The following is a 24626-nucleotide window of genomic DNA, read 5'->3' as shown; positions in this document are numbered from 1 at the left end:
TGCCCCCGGTCCAATACGAAAACAGAAACCGCGCAGCAAATTCCCAGTGAGGAAACTTGCTTATTTGCTGGTTCAGAGCTTCCAGGGTCACAAGGCGTGATGGTGTAGCATAATCTGTTTTGTGGTCTGTTTTAAAGAGAGGGAGTTCCCCAATATCAGAATATGGTTTTCCCCCACCTCTTCTGACATGGGTACCTCCTCCTCTCTTCTTTCCAACCACAGCTTCACACACACACACACACACACCCACCATCGCTTGTAAGCTCTTCCTTCTATCTACTCCTCTTGCCAACCACGTGAAAACTAAAGGTCTGACAACAATAAAAGCGATAGCTACAATTTTCCATCATCACCGAATTCTACCTCTCTCCCCAGCGAGGACGAAAGGCATCACGCACGTGGGTGCAAATCTGGATGAAGTCACAAAGGAAAACTTGCACAACAGCCTCATTCCAGTCTTTAGTGGATTCTTGCCCATATCAGAAAGTTCTGCCCAATTAACAGTCTCTACTCAAGAGAAGCCCAGGGCTGGAATAACAAGCATCTGGATTCACTTCCAACGCTTTGTTTTTTAACCATTACATTGTCTATGTTACTAGGCAATTGAGTAACAAGTCTTGTGGGTAAATGTTTGGATTTATAGGAGATTTCACTTCCCCCTGTCAGCATGAATTCTGATGGGCCACAGAATGCAGAACCGTGATGCCACGGGTTTGATACATGCTGAACCTGCGGGCGGACGAGGCGGTAACATACAAGAATGGGGGAGGGGGGATTAGATGATTTAACAAGGAGGTCATGGGCCTGAAACTAGGAAAGTGAAAACTTATCTTAAACATTCAGGAAAACATTCTGATTGTGGGGGCACTTCAGGAAGGGGGTACCTCACTAAGAGAGGTCACTCAGGAGACTAGACAGAGCACTAGTGCTGAGGGAGGCCAGATCATACAGAACTAGGCTAGAGCAGCAGGTGAGCTCTTTAGAAAGGGAGATTTGAGGCCACCTTCACTGGTACATTCAAGTGATGCAAAACAGCTGTCAACTTGGTTTCATCAGCCGCTAAAGCCGAGTTTGCAGATGGGTCCTGTCAGCAGAGCAGTGCAAAGCAGATGGAACGTATCAATGAATTTACCCCCCTGTTTTCATGCAAGTGTCCCTCAGGGACACACCACATGCTGATGCGATGGAATCTGCAAACACAAAGTGGGGGTTGGAGCTTGAATGGTTTCCAAAGATGCCTGCGAAAGCAGCGATTGCTCTGGAAAGGTTTGAGATTGTGTATCCATGCTGTATTTCACATCTCATGCACATTTGCACCCCTGAGGGGCGGACAGAATGAAGCAGGAGCCATGCCATCCTAAACGTGAGGCAAGGTTTTCCATGTAACCAGATTGATACATGGCCTGGGTTCTCCCCTCCAGGTGCACATTCGCTCCCATTGCTGGGGCACTCCAAAAAACGAAACAATGAAATCACAGCACATGTACCTCCCCCCGCAGTTCAATGCACCACCTGCAGCTGTTAGTTTTACAACGTCACACTTCCGGATGACCGATCTCTGCAGCAGAAGCTGCTCCTGTGCCCCAGACTGGGAAGCCAACTTTCTTGTAAGGCCTCAAAGCATCAGGATTCACGGAGACACTGGCGGCAGCCACAGCAGAAGGCTGAAGCTCAAATTGGACAGCCTCTTAACAACCATTCCAGCCCCATCCCTGTGGCCACAAAAGCATTCTAGCAGAATCCGTGGAGCTCCCCTGCAGAGAGGAGCTGTGCGTGTCACAGAACAATGCTCCCTGCAAGCCCCTGCCTTGTATGGCAGCATGCAGTCATTGCAGGGGGCAGGGCATAATTGGTGGTGGGATCTGCTGCCATGCAGCTCTGCCCATGCTCTCCCCGACATAGTCGGCTTCAGAGCTGCAGTCACTCCTTGCCCTGCGAGTGAGGCAATTCCTCTTACTTTCCTCCATCCTGCAACACTGCCTGGCCTCTCAGGCTGTGTGCTGGGCTCAGGGCATGCTCCTAAGGAGCAGTCCCGCAGCTCTGGAACCTTGCAGTGCCCCACCATGGGCGAAAGGCAGGTGTGCGCTGAGCTACGAAGCAGCGACTGGACCGCTCTGCTGCACTGGGAATAATTAGCTCATCCTCCTCCCAAGCTGTGTTATCGACTGGAGAGCTATTCCCTATTGATTCAGCACTGGATGTTAAAGACCCATGTGGCCTGTCTGAGCACGTGTTAGCAAGTGACACCCCCGCCCCGAGTATGGAAATCAGTTAAGCACGCTCATTAGAAATGCCACAGAGTCCATTTTTTTAGGTCAGCATTGCCAACAAAAACAAACAAACAAACAGAACCAATCAAAGGAGACTTGTATGCAGTGTGAAGGGAACGGAACTGATTAAACATGGGCACTAGTGCCCTAGTGACCCAAAGGACACTCATAGAATCATAGAATCATAGAATATCAGGGTTGGAAGGGACCCCAGAAGGTCATCTAGTCCAACCCCCTGCTCAAAGCAGGACCAAGTCCCAGTTAAATCATCCCAGCTAGGGCTTTGTCAAGCCTGACCTTAAAAACCTCTAAGGAAGGAGATTCTACCACCTCCCTAGGTAACGCATTCCAGTGTTTCACCACCCTCTTAGTGAAAAAGTTTTTCCTAATATCCAATCTAAACCTCCCCCATTGCAACTTGAGACCATTACTCCTCGTTCTGTCATCTGCTACCATTGAGAACAGTCTAGAGCCATCCTCTTTGAAACCCCCTTTCAGGTAGTTGAAAGCAGCTATCAAATCCCCCCTCATTCTTCTCTTCTGCAGACTAAACAATCCCAGCTCCCTCAGCCTCTCCTCATAAGTCATGTGCTCTAGACCCCTAATCATTTTCGTTGCCCTTCGTTGTACTCTTTCCAATTTATCCACATCCTTCCTGTAGTGTGGGGCCCAAAACTGGACACAGTACTCCAGATGAGGCCTCACCAGTGTCGAATAGAGGGGAACGATCACGTCCCTCGATCTGCTCGCTATGCCCCTACTTATACAACCCAAAATGCCATTGGCCTTCTTGGCAACAAGGGCACACTGCTGACTCATATCCAGCTTCTCGTCCACTGTCACCCCTAGGTCCTTTTCCGCAGAACTGCTGCCGAGCCATTCGGTCCCTAGTCTGTAGCGGTGCATTGGATTCTTCCATCCTAAGTGCAGGACCCTGCACTTATCCTTATTGAACCTCATTAGATTTCTTTTGGCCCAATCCTCCAATTTGTCTAGGTCCTTCTGTATCCTATCCCTCCCCTCCAGCGTATCTACCACTCCTCCCAGTTTAGTATCATCCGCAAATTTGCTGAGAGTGCAATCCACACCATCCTCCAGATCATTTATGAAGATATTGAACAAAACGGGCCCCAGGACCGACCCCTGGGGCACTCCACTTGACACCGGCTGCCAACTAGACATGGAGCCATTGATCACTACCCGTTGAGCCCGACAATCTAGCCAGCTTTCTACCCACCTTATAGTGCATTCATCCAGCCCATACTTCCTTAACTTGCTGACAAGAATGCTGTGGGAGACCGTGTCAAAAGCTTTGCTAAAGTCAAGAAACAATACATCCACTGCTTTCCCTTCATCCACAGAACCAGTAATCTCATCATAAAAGGCGATTAGATTAGTCAGGCATGACCTTCCCTTGGTGAATCCATGCTGACTGTTCCTGATCACTTTCCTCTCCTCTAAGTGCTTCAGGATTGATTCTTTGAGGACCTGCTCCATGATTTTTCCAGGGACTGAGGTTAGGCTGACCGGCCTGTAGTTCCCAGGATCCTCCTTCTTCCCTTTTTTTAAAGATGGGCACTACATTAGCCTTCATACTCTTCATACCATCACTGTTCTGAACGTCCAGAGGAGAGACCGGGCAATGGGCTGCTATTTGCAGACACACAAGGGGTGTTGCTGTTTTCCTCTCACGGATGCATTTTTAACTAGTGTTGAGAACATGCTTGGGGTGTCCGCTGCATATAGGTCACAGCAGGGAGAAGACAGAGCAGCAAGTACTCGGCAGCTCCCTGAGTGGTGTTCTGTGTGGAGCAGAGCCTACACCCCTCAGAACTTGTGTGTATGAACGTAGTGCAGATGCAAGGTGCCGGCCTAGCTGGTGACTGGGCTTGGTGGGCGGAGTCTACCAGAACGAAAGGCCACCCCCTCAATTGCGGGAGTGGCCACAGAAACCAGATATCAGCGTAAAGAATGAACAAACGGCAATGGAAGGCAGGGTCAAAGGAAGGAACCAGAAGGCAACACCGAGCAAAAAACCCCAGACAACGGCTGCTGTTGCAAGGAGGCCAAGGACTCAGTGGCTGCTTCCCAGAGGATCCCTGCTTGGACGCAGGCATGGACAAGAGACTGGAATGCCAGGGGCTGGATCAACAGTCCTGTCAGCCAAAGCCCTCAGTTTATCCACTCTAATGGGCAGTGCAGACTTCCTAATACTGCCTCAGTCCTGATCTGCAGGGACCACCTCTGTAGATGGGAGATGAGCTCTGTCTCCATGGCCCATTCATACTCTAGCTTCTCAGCTGAGACTGCCAATGGCTAAGCTACCAGCAGCCAGGATATTTTGTGACACGTAGGCTCTACGCTGAGGCCCACAAATGCATCTCACACAGGCTGCCAACAGCCGCCAGACGGCGGACGACTTTTAGACCCTGCCACAGAGATTTGTGCTTTTTGTAGGTTTGGTGGTTGTTTTTTAAGACAAAAATGATCATCACTGACAATAAAGAGGATTCTGCATCTCTAGATGTGCCCTGGCAAAGACAAATTACAGCTATAAAATGATGACTAGTTACACAAGCGTGCAGTGTTGCTGCAGCCAGGTGGGCCCCAGGATATTAGATAGACCAAGTGGGTGAGATAATATGCCTGTGGTTCAGAAGTTCAAGGAGAAGGTGAGAGGTAGAGAGAGGGAGAAACAGAATTTGCACTTTGCAAGGAGCAAGCAAACCTGATGAAGGGACTTGGTTTAACCCTTCAGTCCCAGGCTTCCTTAATTCATACACTTCTACTCCACCAGCTCTTTCTTGCCTCCTTTTCCCTCTCCATCCTGGTACCCTAAGCTCTTTCCGGCAGAGATCTCTACAGTAGGTTTATCTGCCGCTATTCAGCCATGGGCGAGAACCCTTCCCCCTCCCCCACGTGCCTGGAGAAACCTAACCAGAGCGGACCCCTGTCCACAGGAGAGAGATGTTCTAAACGAAATGTGTGTGTTTGGAAAGAGGGGGGGATCCATTTGTTTTTTTAAGTGCAGAGAACACAATGGGATGGGTTGAGCTGGGGGGACTAGGAGGTAGCTGGGAGGGAAAGCTGAGGATACAGATGGATCTGCTAGTTTTGGGAGTCAAGCAGATGGACTGCTTATTATCATGCAATCTGGGAGAAGGGTGCCAGGGACAAGTTCTTTAGTGGCTGTCAGGGAAGCCCTAGTCACGTAGACTTGGGACACTGTTGCTGAATCTGTTCCCTACTCCCACCTGGCCTAGGGGCTAGTCACAGGGGAAAAGGCACTGCCTGCTGATAGAGTACATGGAGCAGTTTGCAATTAGATTTTGGCGGTGGATGTTTTAACTCTAGATATATAGATATATAAACTTGGTAGCTGCATGGCAGCTTGTCTGGTAATATTGAAATGGGAATACCTTGTTCTTCTTGGCTTCCCAGAAGTCTTGTGGGCCGGGATGGATGGTGCTCCATCCCTGTAACAGAATAAAATTTAGAAACAAAAATCATTATATCGTTTGGTGGTCGCTGCTTTTTTTTTTTATGCTGGTTTCGTCTTTCCTGTATTTACACATAGTTGCAAAGTTTTTGGCTTGGTTTTGTCATTTCAAAAAGGGGCCCCTCTCTACAAGGGGTGGGAGGGTGTTCCCTCCACAGGACACTATACAATGACGTTAAGGGACGGCTCTCTCAAAGTGTGTCAGTTGTGTAGGGAAGGCCTCATGAGATTGTAACCCTACTGTCCTCTTTCCTAGGAATGTGACTCTCTTAAGGAGGCAAAGGGCATTGGTGGCCTGGATTCTAGCATTTCTTAGTATTTTCTCAATGCAGCTGCAGGATGCCTGTCTCAGCACACTGTGCAACTTTTGTACATCTTGATAAAGGAATAGTGTGGGAACCAAAACTCTGGGTCAGAACACCACTGATACCAGCTCCAGACTTCGGGTCTAGTCTTGTCTCTATGATGGGGCTGAAACCAACCTTAGAGGTGAACCCCCTGAACCTGGGGAGGGTGTGGATTCTGATACAGATGTTGCATTTCGGGCCCTTCCACTGTACACAACACATCCAGCTCACACCCTGGATGACACAGAGCAATCCCTCGTGGTTTTTCAGGGTACAGTGGCGACAACCCAACATCCCAAAGGAACACCACGGAGCAGCAGCACGACTATGGCAGCACAACTGGAATGGGAATCGTGTGGGGAATTGCAACAATACTGCATGGCAAACGGGAAAAAGAATTCTCAGTGCCAGAGGGGTTAGTTTTGTGCCTCTCTCCCCTACCTCACGTGTGAGAGGTGAAAGACAAGACAGTGTGGTTCAGTGGATTGGGCCCTGGCCTGGAATTCAGGAAACCCGGGTTCTGTTCTGGATGCTGACCTGCTGTGTGAAATTGGCCACAATTTCTGGTCCTCAGCTTCCCCCTCTGACTAGTCTGTCTTTCATGTTTAGATCGTAACTTCTCAGTGTCAAAGACTATCCAGTGCTGTGTGTCTATCCAGTAGGAATCTGATCTCAGTTGGCCCGTCTAGCCTTTATTGTAATAAAAACAGTAATAATGAGCAAGGGGCTGCAGAACATTGCCCTTTCCCCTCTGCACAAAGCTATTGCTGATCAGAGCAGGGAAGGATTCAACCAGCCAAGCTGGATCTGGAATCAGCAGATACCCTGTTTCGCGTCCCTTAAGACCAGGAACCCCATCTCATGAAAGGAGCCTTTTATTACACAGCATCAGCATCAGACTTTTGAGTACATTGATGTCCTGTGAATCAGATGCGTGACTGAGAACTGGGAATTCTTTCAGTTTTAATATCCCTCCATCAGGGGACACTATCATAAAAACATAAGAACGGCCATACTGGGTCAGACCAAAGGTCCATCTAGCCCAGTATCCTGTCTTCCGACAGTGGCCAATGCTAGGTGCCCCAGAGGGAATGAACAGAACAGGTAATCATCAAGTGATCCATCCCCTGTCGCCCATTCACAGCTTCTGGCAAACAGAGGCTAGGGACACCATACCTGCCCATCCTGGCTAATAGCCACAGATGGAACTATCCTCCACGAATTTATCTAGCTCTTTTTTGAACCCTGTTATGGTCTTGGCCTTCACAACATCCTCTGGCAAGGAGTTCCACAGGTTGACTGTGCATTGTGTGAAAAAACACTTCCTTTTGTTTGTTTTAAACCTGCTGCCTATTAATTTCATTTGGTGACCCCTAGTTCTTGTGTTATGTTATCCTGGCTTTGTTGATATAGTGGGCCTTTTCCATCTCTAATTAGGGCAAACCTGTGATTTGATTCAAATATATGTATTAAATGATTTTTTATTCAAAGTCAAAGTTCTACCCCAAAGTGGTACATAACAAAATAACTGTCATTAATAAAGCTGGCTGGAGAAACTTCAGTGGAACCATATTTCATTGGACTATGCAGTTCTATCTAAATCAAAATCTTTCACAAAATCAGGTTAATTTTGTCAGAATTTTCATTTAAGAAGAAAAATGGGGGAGGGAGGGGTAGTTCCAACACAGTCAAAATAGCCCATTGCAACATTTTTGGAACAAAATCTTTTGATTTTTCATTTTGAAAAGATTTTAAAAAAAAATAGAAGTCAAAATCAACATGAAATGTTTCAATCAACCCAAAACAATATTTATTCTCAGAATCTTTTTTTGCGGAGAATATGGAAATTCAGTTTTTGCTCCAATTTGGAATGATATCAGATTTGGACATCTAACATCCTTTGTGAAATAGAACTTCCATCCTACACACGCGCTAGTCATGAGACACAAGAGAGAACTTTTTATGAGATTCCCTGTGACCTACAAGTACAAAGTCTACCAAGATCTTTACAGAGTATTTTTTGCAGCCATCCCTTTAGCCCCCGTGATTTGGTCTTGTTTTGTTTTTAAGCAGCCAGTGAGAAGCAAGGAAACAGAATAAAAGGTGGCCTCTAAGAAGATTCAGGAAAAAATACACGCCCCCCCGAATACTTTGCCTGATCACTTTAATAGGTAGATATTTTCTCCTTGCAGAGTGAAATTAATAACAAGACGCTATCTTTTAGAGCATGTGAAGATGAGCTACCACCATGAGGGTGTGGATGAGTAATAAATCCACCAGCCGCTGGAAAAGAACAAGAGGTTGGCAATTAGAGCTTTAACTAGGAAAGGGAAAATATTGGTTACCACTGCCACGTCACCAATGCTTGTGATTTTATAATAGGTCTCACGATACTTCGCAATTATATTAAAGCCCCAGCTCCTGAAGTCATGTGAATACACCAAAATCTCAGCTCCCAGTGAAAAGAAAAGGAAGATTTTAGCCCACATGGTTGCAGAGAAAAGGTTGAAAATGTGATCCTTACAGGTTCAAAAACTAAAAGGTGAATGACCAGAGGTCCAAAGGTAGTATTACTAATAATCATGATTTTTAACCCCAATCTCTGCATTTGTGGAGCCTGACTCATGATTTTTTTAGCACTTTTGTTTGGCAATATTGCAAAGAGTTGAGGTATCTTCTGAGGTTGGGACTGAAGATGCCTAAACCACTAGGATATAAGGTGCTCTGCCAGTGGAGTGCGGTCACGCCGCTATTATATCCTTCTCTCTGCCTGTGCCTTGTGCTCTGAGCTGGGAAGGGGCTGGATAACCAATTCCCAGAGAAGTCCCCTCCTTAGTCAGTACTCTGAGATGGACCCTTAACGGTTCTCATCATCAGACCTATCGGTGCCTGATGTTCTTTAATGGGGGTGTGCGCTAAGCAACCAGCTCAGTAACTCATCCTGTCTCTCATCTGTATTAATCCATCCCCTGAAAGGACTGTCCTTTTTCTGCTCAGTGAGGTCTGACAGGTGCCTCTAGGCCAAAATAATGAGGAGTCTGTTGGCACCTTAAAGATTAACAGATTTATTTGGGCATGGTTTATTTTATTTCCATGGGTAAAAAACCCACTTCTTCAGATGCATGGAGATGCCAAAATGCAGCCCAGGACCCAACACCTCCCCCCTCAACTGCAGTTGTGCCCCGAGAGCTGAGAGCAAAGGGTCCTGGGGTCTATCAGAGACCCAAAGACACCTGATTGAGCAACAGGTGACATGCTGCTGGAATGGAGAAGGACAACAGGGAGGGTCTCTGATGCTGGAGAGCGGTGATTTACAACTGACTTGTCTGCAAGTTTCCATGGGGACTGCAGTGCCGATTCAATATCCCTTTGGATGGGGTACCCTAAGAACCATCTGCTTTGGTCATGCCTGAGACTGCTCCCCAGTTTGTGTAACCTACCCTTTGGTACCAACTATCTTGCTTGAGAATTCAGGCTACATTGGGCTCGATCTTGGCTGCTTTTCCTGACTCCGTGAGAAGCTTTGCCGTGCAACTACATTGTTCATCTTTCCTGCACAGCCTTTTTGTCCATTTCAGTTTCTGGGGAGGAGGTTGGCAGGGAGGAAGATGTAACAGGCAAAGCCACTTCCAAGCAGGAGCTAGAAGATCTAATCCCCTCCTGCCTATGCTCCCCTGTGACCTGTACCTTTAAGGTCTCTCACAAATGTGGCACCGTCAAACAGCAACGTGTGTGACATTCCGTTCCAACATGAGAACTTTGCATCCATGTCCCTGGGCGCCGCGTCAAAGCCACCTGCCATTTGCAAAGCCAGATTCAACATCCCGAAGTGCTTTTGTATCCAAGAAGAATTTTAATGAGGGCAGCAATGGGGACAAAAGGAGACTGGATTTTCCACCAGCAGAGTTGCCAGAATGAAGCATTTTGAGAGCCTCCATTAGTGCTAATATTACAGCATTTGTTTGTTTATTCAGGAAAAGCAACAGGCTGTGGCAGCTTCTAATTACCACTTACCCTGCACTAATACAAATAAGCACGTTTTTCCAAGACGAAAATGTGTATTTACAGGAATAATAACTTGGATGGGGTGATGCCATTTTCTCATGGTGCATGTTGCTCTCACCGGAAACTGATTAATGGAATTGAAGCTTTTCATAGGACCCAGCACTCAATCCTAGTATGTGAAAAGATAGATAGATGGACAGACGGATGGAGAGAATTTTCCTGTGGTAATGAAGCGCAATCTATTCCAAAACAGATCTACTGTACACCAGGTCAGAGGGAAATGTTTTTATTTATATAGCACCATTAGCTGTGCATGGAGCTTTAGAGATATCTACAATCACAAGAAGAAAAGGAGTTCTTGTGGCACCTTAGAGACTAACAAATTTATTTGAGCATAAGCTTTCGTGAGCTACAGCAAAAGCTTATGCTCAAATAAATTTGTTAGTCTCTAAGGTGCCACAAGTACTCCTTTTCTTTTTGCGAATACAGACAAATACAATCACAAGGACACTCTGATTTCAGTAAAAAGAAAAGGAGTACTTGTGGCACCTTAGAGACTAACAAATTTATTAGAGCATAAGCTTTCGTGAGCTACAGCTCACTTCATCGGATGCATCCGATGAAGTGAGCTGTAGCTCACGAAAGCTTATGCTCTAATAAATTTGTTAGTCTCTAAGGTGCCACAAGTACTCCTTTTCTTTTTGCGAATACAGACTAACACGGCTGCTACTCTGAAACCTCTGATTTCAGTGGCGGTTAGGAACCTAATTATGCTTGAGGATCTGGGCCAAGGTCCCCGCCCAGAGGGGAAGAGAGTACTTCTGAGAAATGCTATTCCAAGATTCAGAACAGATTTTGGTGGTGCAGGACAGCAGTCCAGTTGCTGCATAAAGTATTATCGTACCCAGTGTTTAATTAACAATGGGGATTTTAACCTGATTCTTCCCCTTCACGTTCCTTGGCCTTTCCTTTCTCTCCTTTTCAAGCCCTTCTGTTTCATGCCATCTCTTCTGACTACTTGTGTCACTGTGTTGAGCTCGTTTCCAATCCCACTCAAACACGTTATTGCTGTTGCTTTCCTAGCTGTGAACAAAGCCACATGCTGCACTCTGGTGTGTGCCTGGTATATGAATGTGAGTCACTTACTTTCCAATGAGCCGCCCTGTGCAGAGGTGCAGGAGCAGGGATGCCCTTCTTGATACTTAAACCATATCTCCGCTCCGTGGTACGTTTCTTCTCCATCCACATTGCTCCTCCTCCTCTCTCAATCTCACCCTCACATTTTTAGTCCAATTCCCACTTTCAGGCTGTATTAGCATCAGAGCCATTACCAACTGCTTGGAAATACCCCAGAGAGATGCAATAGCTGCAGATGCCAAAGTTGAGCTGACACGTGCCCTGGATCTTTGTTTGTAAAAAGTCTCTTCCCACTACCCCATCAATCTGTCCTATTTTGCAAGATGCTTTTTTTTTAATAGCACGTGGCCCTCATGGAGGTGCGACTATTGAATGGAGCAGACACAGTTGATTAGTGATCAAAGAATCCTAGCACTCATTGATGGAAAAGACCTGCTGGGATTTCCCCCCCCCCCCCCCAGGAATATAATCACCAATACATGATCTGGTCCAATTTTAAATGATGCAAGAGATGGGCCTAGCAAAGCTGTTCCTCAGTCCCTATTTTTAACACAGATGCCCACATGTTTTAAGCAATGGCTTTGAGAGCTCTTGACAAACAGCTTCCTGTTCCAGAAGGACTTCAATTTATCACCGATCAGCACTCATGACAATCAGGCCACTGTCCTTCGGTATTCGCAAACCAAAGTGACACAACTGCCCACGCACCTCAAAGAAGTCCACCAGCCATTGTGTGGAGGTACTGTTTTCCAGCAGCTGCTGTATGTTTGCTTGCAGACACCCTTGTGAGAATGTACGAGCCGTTGTTAAGGGACCTGGAGCAGAGTTTCAGGTGGTAAAGAGCCCAGGGGTTAATACTACACCCAAACACTCAAGTTCAGAAGAGAGCTTTCCCAGCTTTGGTAAGATCTCATAGCTCCCGAGTCTTTTGCTCCCAAACCCAAGCCGATAGGCAAGCATCAGTGGTCAATTCCCTCTACGCTACAGATTGTTTGCTGGACACAACTGAATTGCACACATCCTGAACAAGTTTCTGATTGCTGATTGGCTGTGCCCACCCAGTCAATATGGTGGGCCAAGTGGCACAAGCTCTGTCCACCAGGCAGGACTTATGGAGCAGTACAGAATGCTGAGGGGGAAGACCTGTCACTCATTGCGTTCAATAATGTCGGCATAAAGCTAGCAACACTGCCCACAAAGGGTAGGGAAGTGGAGTGGGGAGGGTCCCTGTGCAGACCCGACCGTGTCTGGCCAAGGTGGTTTGGTCATCATCTACACAATCTTAACAGAGATGATTCCCTGGAGGAAGCAGATAAAATGCAAAGTCCCTGCCAATGTGCGCTGGGGGGAAAATCCCTCCCTGACCTCACATCTGGCGATTAGTTTAACCCCGTAAACATGAGCAAGGATGGCCGTACTTAAGCATCTAGCCTAGGTTACACCCCAGGACTGGCGTCCAAGCGATTGTCTAATCCATTGTCTCTTTCAGCTCTCCCCAGAATCCTGAAGCTGCAGCACACAATCAGGGAGGCCATCCTGCTGCTCCTGTATGAGAGAGCTTCTCTCACTCTTTCAGCAGGGCTGCCCCCCGGGACCAAAATGTCACTGAAGACAAATAGTCTCCATAGAAATTTTGCATGCCTGTGTTCTGCTGCCAGACCTGAGAAGTGCATGGACAGAAGGCATGGGGGAATCTGGGGTGTTGGATTAGCCAGAGCTGTTCCTGCCAGGGATTACATCCATCTCCGTCACGCACGCAAAAGGCCATCAATGGATAATCGATGGGAAGCACATTTTCTCTCTTGTGTCTCCCTCTTTCCCTAGTGCTGCCTGATCCTATCCTGCTGCCATCCCAACCTCTCAACTATAGTTCTACGGTGGACATAAGGGTCCACCAGGAGAGCAAATGAAAAAAGAAGACAAACCAGCGGTGAAGTGCGTCCTTTCTGGACATTGCTATTACCAGCCTATCTTTGGTACTTACATAGCCCCATTAGCAGAGATCTCTGTGCCTCGCAATGTATGTATCCTCACAACATTCCTGTGAGGTATGAACACCCCCATATTACAGAAGGGAAAACTGAGGCATGGATTGACTGAGTAACTAGCCCAAGGTCATACAGGAAGTTTGTGGCAAAGCAGACCGAGTCCCAGACTAGCACCACAACCATTGGACTGTCCAGCTCTATTCAGTATTTGTTTTATGTCGGACGTCCCCTCACAGCAGCTATGAGCCAGCAGAACTGGAAGTACCGAGCATCCCAGGGTATTAGTAGGAGTAGACAGCGGCAGAGGCAGCATCCCCTCTCCTTTTGCAATACTCCCCCTCTCCTTGTGAGCCAACGTCCTTTGCCGGCATCCTCAGGGCACAGCCCCAGGAATATTTAGTTTCCTCTCTAGCCTTCTGTGAGAGGGTGGCTGTTTTATTTATGGAGCATTGGGAGGGACAGGTTACTGGGGATTTCCGTTCCACCGCAGGTGGAATGTATTGTGTTCTGTGCCTTTTTTATGAAGTTAGGTGTTAGCCATATATTGTTAGGAACCTTGGGGCTCTTTGGCCAGGAAGTGCCTGTATCCCTAAAAAATACTGGGGACCTAAGTTACTTAATTCAGCCTTAGATTCCTTTTTCTTTGGATTTTTGAACCAAATATGCCTCTTTCAAAGACAGGGCTTTATATTGCTGGAAATGAAAAAAAGCTGAGAAATAAAAAGTTAAATTGTAACTCTGTCCTGTAACTTGGACCCAAAATTTGTATGTGTGGTCTTTTTTTAACTTATGCAAAATCTAAAGTTAATAGAAATATGGTCATGCTTTTTTTAAATGAAAAGCCTTTTTAAAAAATGGATTTAAACATCCCCCCTGCAAATGCTGCAGCACTGGGAAGCAACAAGTGAAACTGACAGTAAATAAAAGTGAAAATTATGAATCTATTGTCATCAAAGTTGAGTGAAGTGTAGAATGTAAACAAACTGCATCAATAGTTAAAAGTAACACAGGTGTGCAGGTTAAGGAGATGGAGGGATGGATGTGATTTTTCAACCTGACAATAGTGTCCCTTTAAAGTTGTATTATTATTAGAAGTAGAATTTTTAATGGCATGATCTGAAGAACAAAGCATCAGGCGGACAGAAGTAACAAACACATTAAACTGAAGGGACAGAATTTTGCAGTCTAAAATTATAGCTATAAATAATTGTTCTCTCTTGAACTTTGCTCTTGCAGTAGGATGTGGCCATTTGCCTCCTTTTATATTCATGTAGAACAACAAGCTGGAAAGCTGAATTCCCTGTTTCTCTCTGGACTCCTTTTGGTCCCCACTCCCGAGTCATGCCAGCTGCCACTTAAATGAATTGACAGGAGACAGCCATGCTGTGGACGTCCCAGGATTTCCTGAGCGTGTGTGATTCACAGGGGGGTTGATGCACAGCCGGGGCACCAGGAAAAGGAGATTAGGCATGGGTCAATGGCAACTGTGTTACTGCAGGACCTGGGCTCTGACTAAGTCATTTTAGGATAGAACAAGGGGAAAGTTTGGTCTCTATAAACTCAGTGATTTATCTGAGAAATTCCTAGGAGAAAAGGAGTCACAGAGAGGTCTCGAAACTGCAGGCGGAAGGAACTTAATGCGTCACACAAGCCTACATTCATCCTCAGTTTAACTCCTTCAGCTTCAGTGGGCTAACACCGAAGGGGGGAGTGTGGAGCAATGTGCAAGCCATACTGCAAGCCCTAGGGAAAATGCAGCGAGAAGAAGGGAAAAGACATTCCTATACTGGGAAGCTTATTGAATGTTCAGAGTCAGGGATCATATAGTTTACAGGAGGGGGAATGCCCCTGGTCCTCAAGGCACTGCTGCTCTATTGTAGACTCTATGGAGCATGGATCACATCTCTCTCTCTGCTGGCACGATGGGGCCCCAATCCTGAATGGACACATCTCTTTCCAAACACAAAGAAGGTAACGAGGCATGTCATTGGTGCATGCCTTTGGGAACGAGCGTGGATTTCTTTTGTAGCAATGAAGATGGAACATGCAGTGATTGTGGAGGTTGGGGAGGACTTTTATGGTCTCAAGCTGGGGGAATAGAACACCCTGCTCGAGTGGTCAGAGCAGGGTGCTGGAGCTTGGCAGTAGCAGAGTTGGGATGAAGCTGTGGCTTCTTCACTCGCTACGTAAAGTGGCATGTGCACCAAGGATGTACTATATAAATGTATAACGGTAAAATCATAGCATGATCTGTGATGGTGGGTCCCCAGAATTAACAGATTGGGGTTCTCAGGACATGGGAAATGGAGAGAATTCTTGCTGAGTCGGGAACCACCAGTGCCAATAAACAGGTAAGTCTGTAACAGGGAGGGAGGGATGGGGTGGGAGAATATGGCCCCGAGCTTCATCTTGCAGCTTTCCCAAAGTCTGCACTGTGTGAGCTGTCCCAGGACTGCCGGAGGGAGCATGAGAAAGGGCTCTCGACTGCTATTTCCTGCTTGGTTTGTGCAATCGCAGCAGTTTCTCCAGTTTTGGTTGCAGTGGGATAGCATCACACAGGACAGCAACGCACAGCAAGGAAAAGGAGTGGAGTTTGCCCTATCTCTGGAGCTGCTTGGACAGCAAGCCTGCTGGAAGAAGCCTGGCCAGATTCCTTATTCTGGTCTGGACACGGTGCTGCTCAGGCGGTGCAAAGCAGATGCACACAGGCCATAGCTGGGTCAGCAAAGAAGTTTCCTGGTGGAACTCCTCAGTATGGCAAAGCTGGCCAGAGACAGCTTCTTCACCGGCCGCCCCACACGCTGACACAGGGGCATGGCCAGGGGTTGGTAGGCATGGCCAGGGATTGGTGGGAATGGCTGTGGGAGAGCTGCTTTCTGCTACGCTGATTCTTTACTGGTATTAGGTCCCTTAGGGATCTTCGGCTAGAGATATAAGTTAGAGCAGCTCCTACAGGGCGCTACTTGATGCCAGGACTGGGACAGCAGAGAATAAAAGAGCTGTAATTAGTTCCTTGATGCCCTCACCCAAACACACCCACTGTACCAAAGTTCAGACACAGAGGGCATCTTGCTGTCCATCTCTGGAAAGGCACTGGGCCAGATCCTCAGCCACTCTGATTCACACCCGCTGAAAATCTGGCCCCTTGTGTTTATCTGCCACAGGAAAAGGAGCCCCCAAACCCCATTCTCAGCACATAAGGACTGTCCATTTGGGGATCTGGTTTAGACCTAACGCCCGTGGGAAACACTGAGGTAATTTCAGAGGAAAGTTTTGTGCATGCAAAGATAACAGAAGTTGCACAAGCTCATCTGAACTGAAGAGCCACTGCTCTTCCCTAATGCCCATTCTCCAGGATTCACTGCTTCCACACCTTACTGCCTATTTCTATAGTCTTGTTTCCAGACTCTAATCAATCCAAAGTCACCAAGAGAGAAATCTAACCACTGAAGATGCTGCGTGCTTCCTACCAACAGTGTCTTGCCCTCGTGAGGCACTGCCTCAAAGAGAAGGCTAAAGACAGAAAGAATGGATACGTAAAAAAACAAACCAACCTAGCAATAATTATGGGAACGCACCCAGCTCCAGCATACCACCTGCCTACAAAACATGCTGTAGCTAGATAGGAAAGCCAGGCAGCATCCAGACTCGTTTCAAGTTCAATCAGAAGGATGGTGTCCACTCACTGTGGGTTGAACTACAGCTAGTACCTTCTATTGTATGTTCCCAGACCTAGGAGGGATACATATCGCTCTGGTAAGTTGTAGCTTACTCGGTTTGCTGCAGAGGAATATAGAATGGTACAGAACGTACAGGTCAAAATTTTGTACTAGGAGAGAAAAGGACAGAAACCTACCAGCCAACATTCAGGCTAACTATGATGAAATATTTACCGGTTTCAGAGTAGCAGCTGTGTTCGTAGTATTTCTGTATTCGCAATAAGCCTGTATTCGCAAAAAGAAAAGTCGTACTTGTGGCACCTTAGAGACTAACAAATTTATTTGAGCATAAGCTTTCGTGAGCTACAGCTCACTTCACTGGATGCATCCGATGAAGCGAGCTGTAGCTCACAAAAGCTTATACTCAAATAAATTTGTTAGTCTCAAAGGTGCCACATGTACTCCTTTTCTTTTTATGATGAAATAGAATGTGATGGTCAGTAACTGCATCCATGGGGAATATTTCAGTGGCTTCTCCAGTAACACGTCAGTTAATCTTATTCAGAGAGCAACATTTATCAGGCAGACAAGACGAAGGGAGAGAGCCAAACAAGAGAAATGAAGCTGCAGTTCTAGCCAACAGTGAAATGAATTCCAGGGATCAGGTGCACTTGGAATCCCTCTCAGAAGAAAGGTCCCCTTCTTTTGAACAGCTGTGAAGCTGTCAACCAATGTGAATATGAGAAACTCACAAGGGGTCTAATCCATCCCTGGGGTAACTCCACTAAGTCGCCAGAGACAAATTTGTCTCAAGGGCCTTCACCCCAATTCCCACCTGCATGTTCCATGCACCCTACTGATATTTTTGAAGCCCGCTTGGGAAGGCCACATCTACTATTTCAGTAGAACATGTGGTTATTGAAGAGCAAGCAAAATGCATGGTGGCTGTGACTTAGGTAAATGAATGTCTTTGGGGCCATGTGGAGAAGCAAACCATTCTTAGACCCAATGCGGGCTTCTGGCTATTCTAACTGCTCCATCCCTTGCTAAGATCACTCGGCTTCCCCCCCTTCCCAACACACAGGACCTCAGCTCCTCTGGAGAGAGAGGGATATTCCCCAGGCTCACCTCCCTCGGACTGTGTCCCTGTGGACAGTGGTAGCATCACTTTCCAGGGGGCTGACTCAGTGACTTCCTGTCTCACACTGCACATTGATAGTGAATTCTCTCCAGACCAGCATTCAGAACTAAAAGCAACCCTTAGTTCAGCTACTAACATACCCACCCCCACCCCCACCCAAGAGTCTGGCAGTGCACTGGAAAGTATTAACACAGGCTGTGAGAGGCTCCTTTCCAGGACCACTTTGACACTGTGTCAACCAGTTCCACCAAAATGAAGTTTAATGGTGATGACATGTGAACAGCGGAAACATGGTTCTTAGGCACTGTCCTGCCAGGAAGAAAACACAGTAGAATAACTCCCTGGTTTTCTGGAAAGCTGGCATCAGGAACAAGAATCGATCTGGGCCAGTTCATGGCAGTTGGGTGTGCCAGTGGTTTTTTTTCTGCAGGCTGCAATTTTGGGAGAAAAGAAATTCAGCCCCTTTGGGAGGATGCAAGAGCCTCTTTTGGCCTTCTTCTGAGTGGGGGGGAAGAGCCACCTGCAGACTCCGCTCCTAAGCTTGTGCTCAGAGGGGCACTGCTCGTCTGACGGGGCCAACATAAAGGAGAGGTCTACCCTGGCCTGGATCAGAGTTGAAGCCTCAGAGTCTTCTCCATAAGGTATGTTCTGAATCTGAGCTTTGCAAGTTTGCGGTGGAAAAGAGCGACAGGAGCTGCACTTTGCAGCAATATACGTCTCACCCAAACAACAGAGACAGCATTGGTGATCATTGCTCACGGAGAAAGAGAAAAGGCAGGAGACACAGTTCTTGAACATGGGACTCTGGGCACAGTCCCAGACCATGTGGAGGGAGCTCACAGTATGGGGGAAAAGACTACCTATTACCAACTATATTAAAAATTCCAACTATGCAAATATAAACTATCAATCAACTACTCACAGATGTATTTACAAAGTATAACGATAAAATCTGGAGAAATCTGTGGACACAGGGACACCATGAGGCGGTAAAAAGGAACAGGAGAGGCATTGGCCCGCACTACCTATTTGTGCCGGAGCACAAGGTGAACTACTGTGCTCGTGACCCCGCTTGTCAGAATTTCTGGACTTGGGCACCTGGGGCACATTTGCACCCAGGTGTGGAACACGCATAGGGACTGGCACTTGAAGAAGAATAGAGAGACAGGCTGGGAGGTAGGTAATATTACTCTATGTTAGAGATGGGAAACTAAGGTAGAAAGAGATGAAGTGATTTGCCCAAGCTCACTCAATCTGTGGCAGAGTCACGCACTGAGCGCGGATCTCCCAAGTCCCAGTCCATTGTTTTAGCCACAAGACCATCCTTCCTCTAAGTGGAGTCTTGTTTGGGTGTGGGGAGCCGGGTAGAGTTCCATTACTCTTCTCCCCACCGTCATCAAACCCTGGGCAGGAGCTCTTTCTGCGTGGGCTGTTTATGGAGAAGAGACACACAACAAAATGATGCATCTTCAGGGTGTCCCTCACTGCAGCAGTCATTAGCTGAGTGCTCATTCCTCCATCAAGGCCACCACCTCTCTCAGGCTGGCAGCACCAGGGACCTGTGAGTGTGCACACACGTGTTTCATGGATTCACTGCAGACTTCAGGGCTGAATTTGTTTCTCCAAGCATCGAAAACTGATGTCAAGGAGTGAGATCTATACTACTTGATGCAAACCACTAATCCCACCACAATATCCCCTGCATTGGTGAAGCTCTCCAGACGGTAATCTTAGTTTTGGTGAACATCTGATACTTAGCGGAAGACAAAGTACAGAAAACAAAGGCTTGTGCAGCTGGCAGTAATTTATATGGCAAACAACACTTTCAGTTAATCATTTATTGCTGCTTCCGTGTCTCAGAATCAATAAGGCAAGTGCACCATGGATATTAGCATCAATATCCTACTTAAATTTATCAATAATCAGCCTTGAGAAGAGACTTAAATGCCAGAAAAAATGTTCCATTTATATGCTTTTCCTCCCTTAAACTAATAACATCACACAGGCAAAGCCTTAAATTTTAACACCAAGCCCAGAGTACAGACAATTTGATGCTTTTTCATTCTAAACGTCAACCCTCTTGCCTTTTGATGTTGCCAATGATATAAAACACAGGCACTCCTAACTTAGCTCCCCAATGTGGAGCTTCTGATCCTTCCCATGCTGTCAGACATTGCTTAGGGCATGAACCAGGCTCTGCCATCTCTGTCTATCATGAGCTGCTCTTTGCACTTCCTCCGAGTTCAGTCCCATAAGTTTTCCCTCTCTGAGTACTCTTTGACAGAGGGATTCTTATGGCCCACCCCCTTTTGTGTCTTCCACCAGCCGTCTAATGGCAAGTCTGCACTTAGGCTCCTTAAATAAGCACGTTTCCTTCCTCAGCTATTTATATAAGAGGGTTTTTCCTCTTGCATAAATTTCCATTATTGAAGCGTGGCCTACGTCTCTCTCATTCCCCGTATTGATTCCCTGGGTCACAACATTATTCTCCTTTCCCATGTGGGAAATGATTTACCGTTGTGTTATTCTTCTGTTAGAGCGAAAGAGCTTGGTAAGAGGGTTTTACCGTACGTCCCTGGCATATAAATACTGTTGGGGCAACAGGAATCAAGTATTTATTTCCGTTGCCATAAATGTGGTCTCCAGAGCAACATATTTTGAATGGAATTAAGGCCCATATCACTGGCTTTATTGTGAATAAGATGTAGCTGTTTAGATTAGAAGTATGGACAAATGGGGCTGGATCATACAATCCAGCCCAAAATTTCAGCCAAAACTAGAGTTGAGGCTCAGTAGGGGTGTGGGGAGGGGAGGAGGAGAATCAGAGAGATATTAGACCTGTACAGATCAGATATTGAGTATGATGTCAAGTCAGAATGAGCAGGCAACAGATGAGGGAGGAGATGCAGTGGGAAGGAGCAGATGTTGGAATATGGTGCCGGTAGGTGAGATGAGCAATGGGAAAAGTGAGTTGGGAAGAGGTCTCAGATGGGAAATGGGTCGAAGGGAACCAAGTCACAGCAAAGGTCTCATTCCCAAAGATGCAGGCTCAGAGTTGCATGTGGAAAATACATATGTATTTGCTTTGCACACAAATCTTGCACCTATATTTGCAAATTGTCTCTGATGTGTATGTGGTCAAATGGCCAGAAGTGTATCTCACTGACCATTTACATGTGCAAATGGTCACTTCCCTCTGTCCATTGCAGAAACTGCATGAGCAAATTCGGTCAATAATTGCATGTGCACTCTTTGCACGCATAACTGCACCCATGAACTTTTGAAAACCGGAACCATATCTAACTTATTTTCAGGAATAAAAAAAGTGAAAAGGCTGCTCCAAAATCGGCAGAAGATGCTTCTTGGAACTATGTATCTGAGCCAGACGGATGACTCATTTATAGACAGTTTTTACCCACAGACTTCAAAATACTTTACAAAGGATTATTGTTATACCCCATTTCACAGAGAGGGCAATTGAGTTGCTGTACAGTGCTCAGAACAGAATCCAGGTCTTTATCAACATAGCACCAAATAGCTATTTACTATGGGCCAGATCCTCATTTGGTGCAACTTGGAATAGTTCAAGGGAAATCAATAGAGCTCTGCTGTGCTGACTCACCTCAGTTGAGGATCTAGCTCCGAACGTCTACTCATCACATATGCTAAACACAAAGACTTTCTCCTCTTTCTCCTCGCCCTCCATAATATATACACTGCACTATAAGATCAGTCTGCCAGTAGTGCGTGAGTTCAGTTTTAGGGTTATGAAGGTCCCATCTGTCACACTTTTAAATAATTGGCTGATTATTATGGATTCATTCGGTATACGTTGTGATAATGTGAATCAAGATGAATTAATAGAGTCGTCACACAGATGGCATACAGTCTGCACTCCCTTGGGAATTGCACTGCCGTTTAGAAATTAATTAATGGACCTATAATTTTACAGTGGCGCTGCCTGGGCAATTGCCGTAATTGTAGGAATTTAATAGTCACCTGATTTACAGGATGTCAGTTCAGCAGAGCCAACACAGAAAGAAAATGAGAAAAGCCACATATCACCTGGGGCAAGCAGCCAGGTCCATTGTTTGAGCCCCAAACCATTGCACTTAAATCGATCTGCAACAGCGGCATGCCCCACCCCCACGGGGTGCTGCCTCAGTTTCCCCTCTGACTTGCCAATGGATGCCCACACAACCACATTTCAAGTAACATTCCCCTTCTTGGGGCCAGGTTTATTAAGACACAGCAAGACAAAGAGTTTCCTCTGCCTTTCCAGGCGCAAGCCGTTCCTTTTCTGTTCCTGCCACCACTCGACTCGCCTTGAGCAGAGCCCAGTTCCCACTAGCTCCTCCTAGAGAAGCTTCCTGCTGATCTGAACCCAGCGAGCCCCTCCTGGGCCCAAGTTCACTCATCTCCAGGAATTCCTCCAGTCCCAGTCCAGACTCCCGGCCACTGCCCTTCCCCACCCAGACAGCTGCCCACTGCAAGAGCGCCCCGCACCAGGTCTTTCACAGTATACTCTCCTTCCTGCTCTGAGGACAGCATCTCTTAGCCTCGGTGCCAACTCTGGGCTTCTGACACATCATCCAGAGCTCTGAGGCCTTAACTCTTGTCCAGACCCAGCTCGCCCTCTGACACCATCTCAGGGAATGCGGATGATTCTGGAAGTAACCCTCTCACATTAATTGACACTTCCAGGGAAAAAACAGATCCTGAAGTGCATAAGAACCAGAACCTTTGGGCTCCATTTTGATTCAGGACAAATAAAGATAAAATTCACTTGGATTTTCTAAAGAGCCTAGCTTTAGGTGCCCAGTTCCCAATGAAATTTAACAGGCTCCAGAGACAATCCCAGCCTTCAACAATACATTTACTGCAAATAAAAACAAAAATGAATACGTTCCCTCATCTCTCTCTGAAAAGCAAGTGCCATTGCTGAATATACAGTAGATGAGCTGGCCTTTGTTAGTCACTTTTATTCTCTCAATGGAATAATTTGGTGAGTACAGTAGGGGAGGGATAGCTCAGTGGTTTGAGCATTGGCCTGCAAAACCCAGGGTTGTGAGTTCAATCCTTGAGGGGGCCATTTAGGAATCTGGGGCAAAAATTGGGGATTGGTCCTGCTTTGAGCAGGGGGTTGGACTAGATGATCTCCTGAGGTACCTTCCAACCCTGATATTCTATGATTTCTAAGTTATAGAGCTGACCTCCTGACTAGCAACTTTTATCCAACAAAGAACGTAACGCCCATCAGTTACCGCTAATGCAATCTGAGAGCGCTCTGTTCACACTGGCATGGCAGCTGTGCCTTTCCTCTGAGGACCGTTTCCTTCACAGCTTTACAGGCCCAGGATCATGCCAGCACAGATTGCCAATATGTACCAGTGGGTATCTCGGTGGGCAAGGGGCTGTGGAGGGGAGACGTGACAGGGAGAGGGGAGTTGGTTTGTTCTTCAGGATGAGTCTTCCTATGCTGGCAGCACCACAGAGAACGAACACCTGCAGCCAGACACCAGCCTGGCTACTTCCGATGCTTTTCACACACAAAGGCTGGCTTTGCAGGAGCACTGAGTGGTCACACTTCTTTGCGAGAGCCTCACACAGAGCCTGTAGAATCTAAGCCACAACACGCTTTTAAGGAGGGCACGTCTACACAGCCAAAAAACCCCACGGCCGTGAGTCTCAGAGCCCGGGTCAAACTGGCTGGGGCTCACACTGCAGGGCTAAAAATAGCAGTGTCAATGTCCGGGCTCGGGTTGGAGCCTGGGCTCTGAAACCCAGAGAGGGGTCAGGATCTTGGAGTCAGGGCTCCAGCCTGAGCCCAAATGTCTACACTGCAATTTTTAGCCCTGCAGCGTGTGCTCTGCAAGCCCAAGTCAGTTGACCCAGGCTCTGAGACAAGCTGCTGCAGGGTTGTTTTTTTTTGCTGTGTCGACATACCCTGTAACACTCTTTATAGCCACAGCTGAGCTGAAATTCCAATAACAACCAGTCCTCCTGAGCCCAATCCCTGCCTAACTCCAGATACCTGCCTCTGCCCACAGCCAGCACCACTAGTGAATTTTCATCTGAAGTCCAAAGACTTTCCACCCTCTTCTCCTTTCCATCCATATCCCCTGTTGGTTTTGCTTTCTTTGCACCAGCTTGTGGCTTTGTCTGTCTGTCCACATCCCAGCACTTGGTCTCTTCCACCTGGAAGAGACAGGGTTGATTCAGGACATCCCGTGCTCTCTCCTTCTCTCTGTTGTCTGTCAGGAACGCACCTACTGTGCAGTCAAGTCAGGGTCTTGGGGGGAAGCTCAGGAAACCAACCTCAAAGCTGCTTTACTTTCAAAAGGTAGAGCCCTCTTACCTTACTGTGAGGGAGGGCTGTCATCTGTGTGCAGAGCCAGCCGCACAATCCCTGCCACTTAAACAAGAAAACAAATGTGACTCGCACTCTTTCTGCCACTGCCTGACATGTGGACGATGCAGACTTGTTGCTAACATAGGGAGGAATGCTCATATTTCTAACATACCTGTTAAAACTATAGCACCCTAAACAAAATGCTCTGGGTCCCACACACACACCCTG

At 46.9% G+C, this 24626-nt stretch overlaps 1 protein-coding gene across 2 annotated transcripts in view; it reads right to left on the bottom strand.

The window, feature by feature from the left end:
• Window positions 1-24626, bottom strand: part of RXRA (retinoid X receptor alpha) — a 235854-nt gene that overhangs the window by 41397 nt on the left and 169831 nt on the right. Inside the window, exon 5 of one of the 2 annotated variants that reach the window (XM_038374983.2) lies at window positions 5690-5746. The exons of the other annotated variant lie outside the window; for it this stretch is intronic. Within the exon in view, the coding sequence (XP_038230911.1) occupies window positions 5690-5746 (57 nt within the window). The remainder of the gene's footprint in view (window positions 1-5689; window positions 5747-24626) is intronic. 2 annotated transcript variants of the gene reach the window in all.

The sequence above is a fragment of the Dermochelys coriacea genome, chromosome 16 (genome assembly GCF_009764565.3).
Source record: "Dermochelys coriacea isolate rDerCor1 chromosome 16, rDerCor1.pri.v4, whole genome shotgun sequence".
Taxonomy (NCBI): Eukaryota; Metazoa; Chordata; order Testudines; family Dermochelyidae; genus Dermochelys; species Dermochelys coriacea.
The sequence above is the reverse complement of the archived record's forward strand: the minus strand, read 5'-3'. Positions and strand labels throughout refer to the sequence as shown.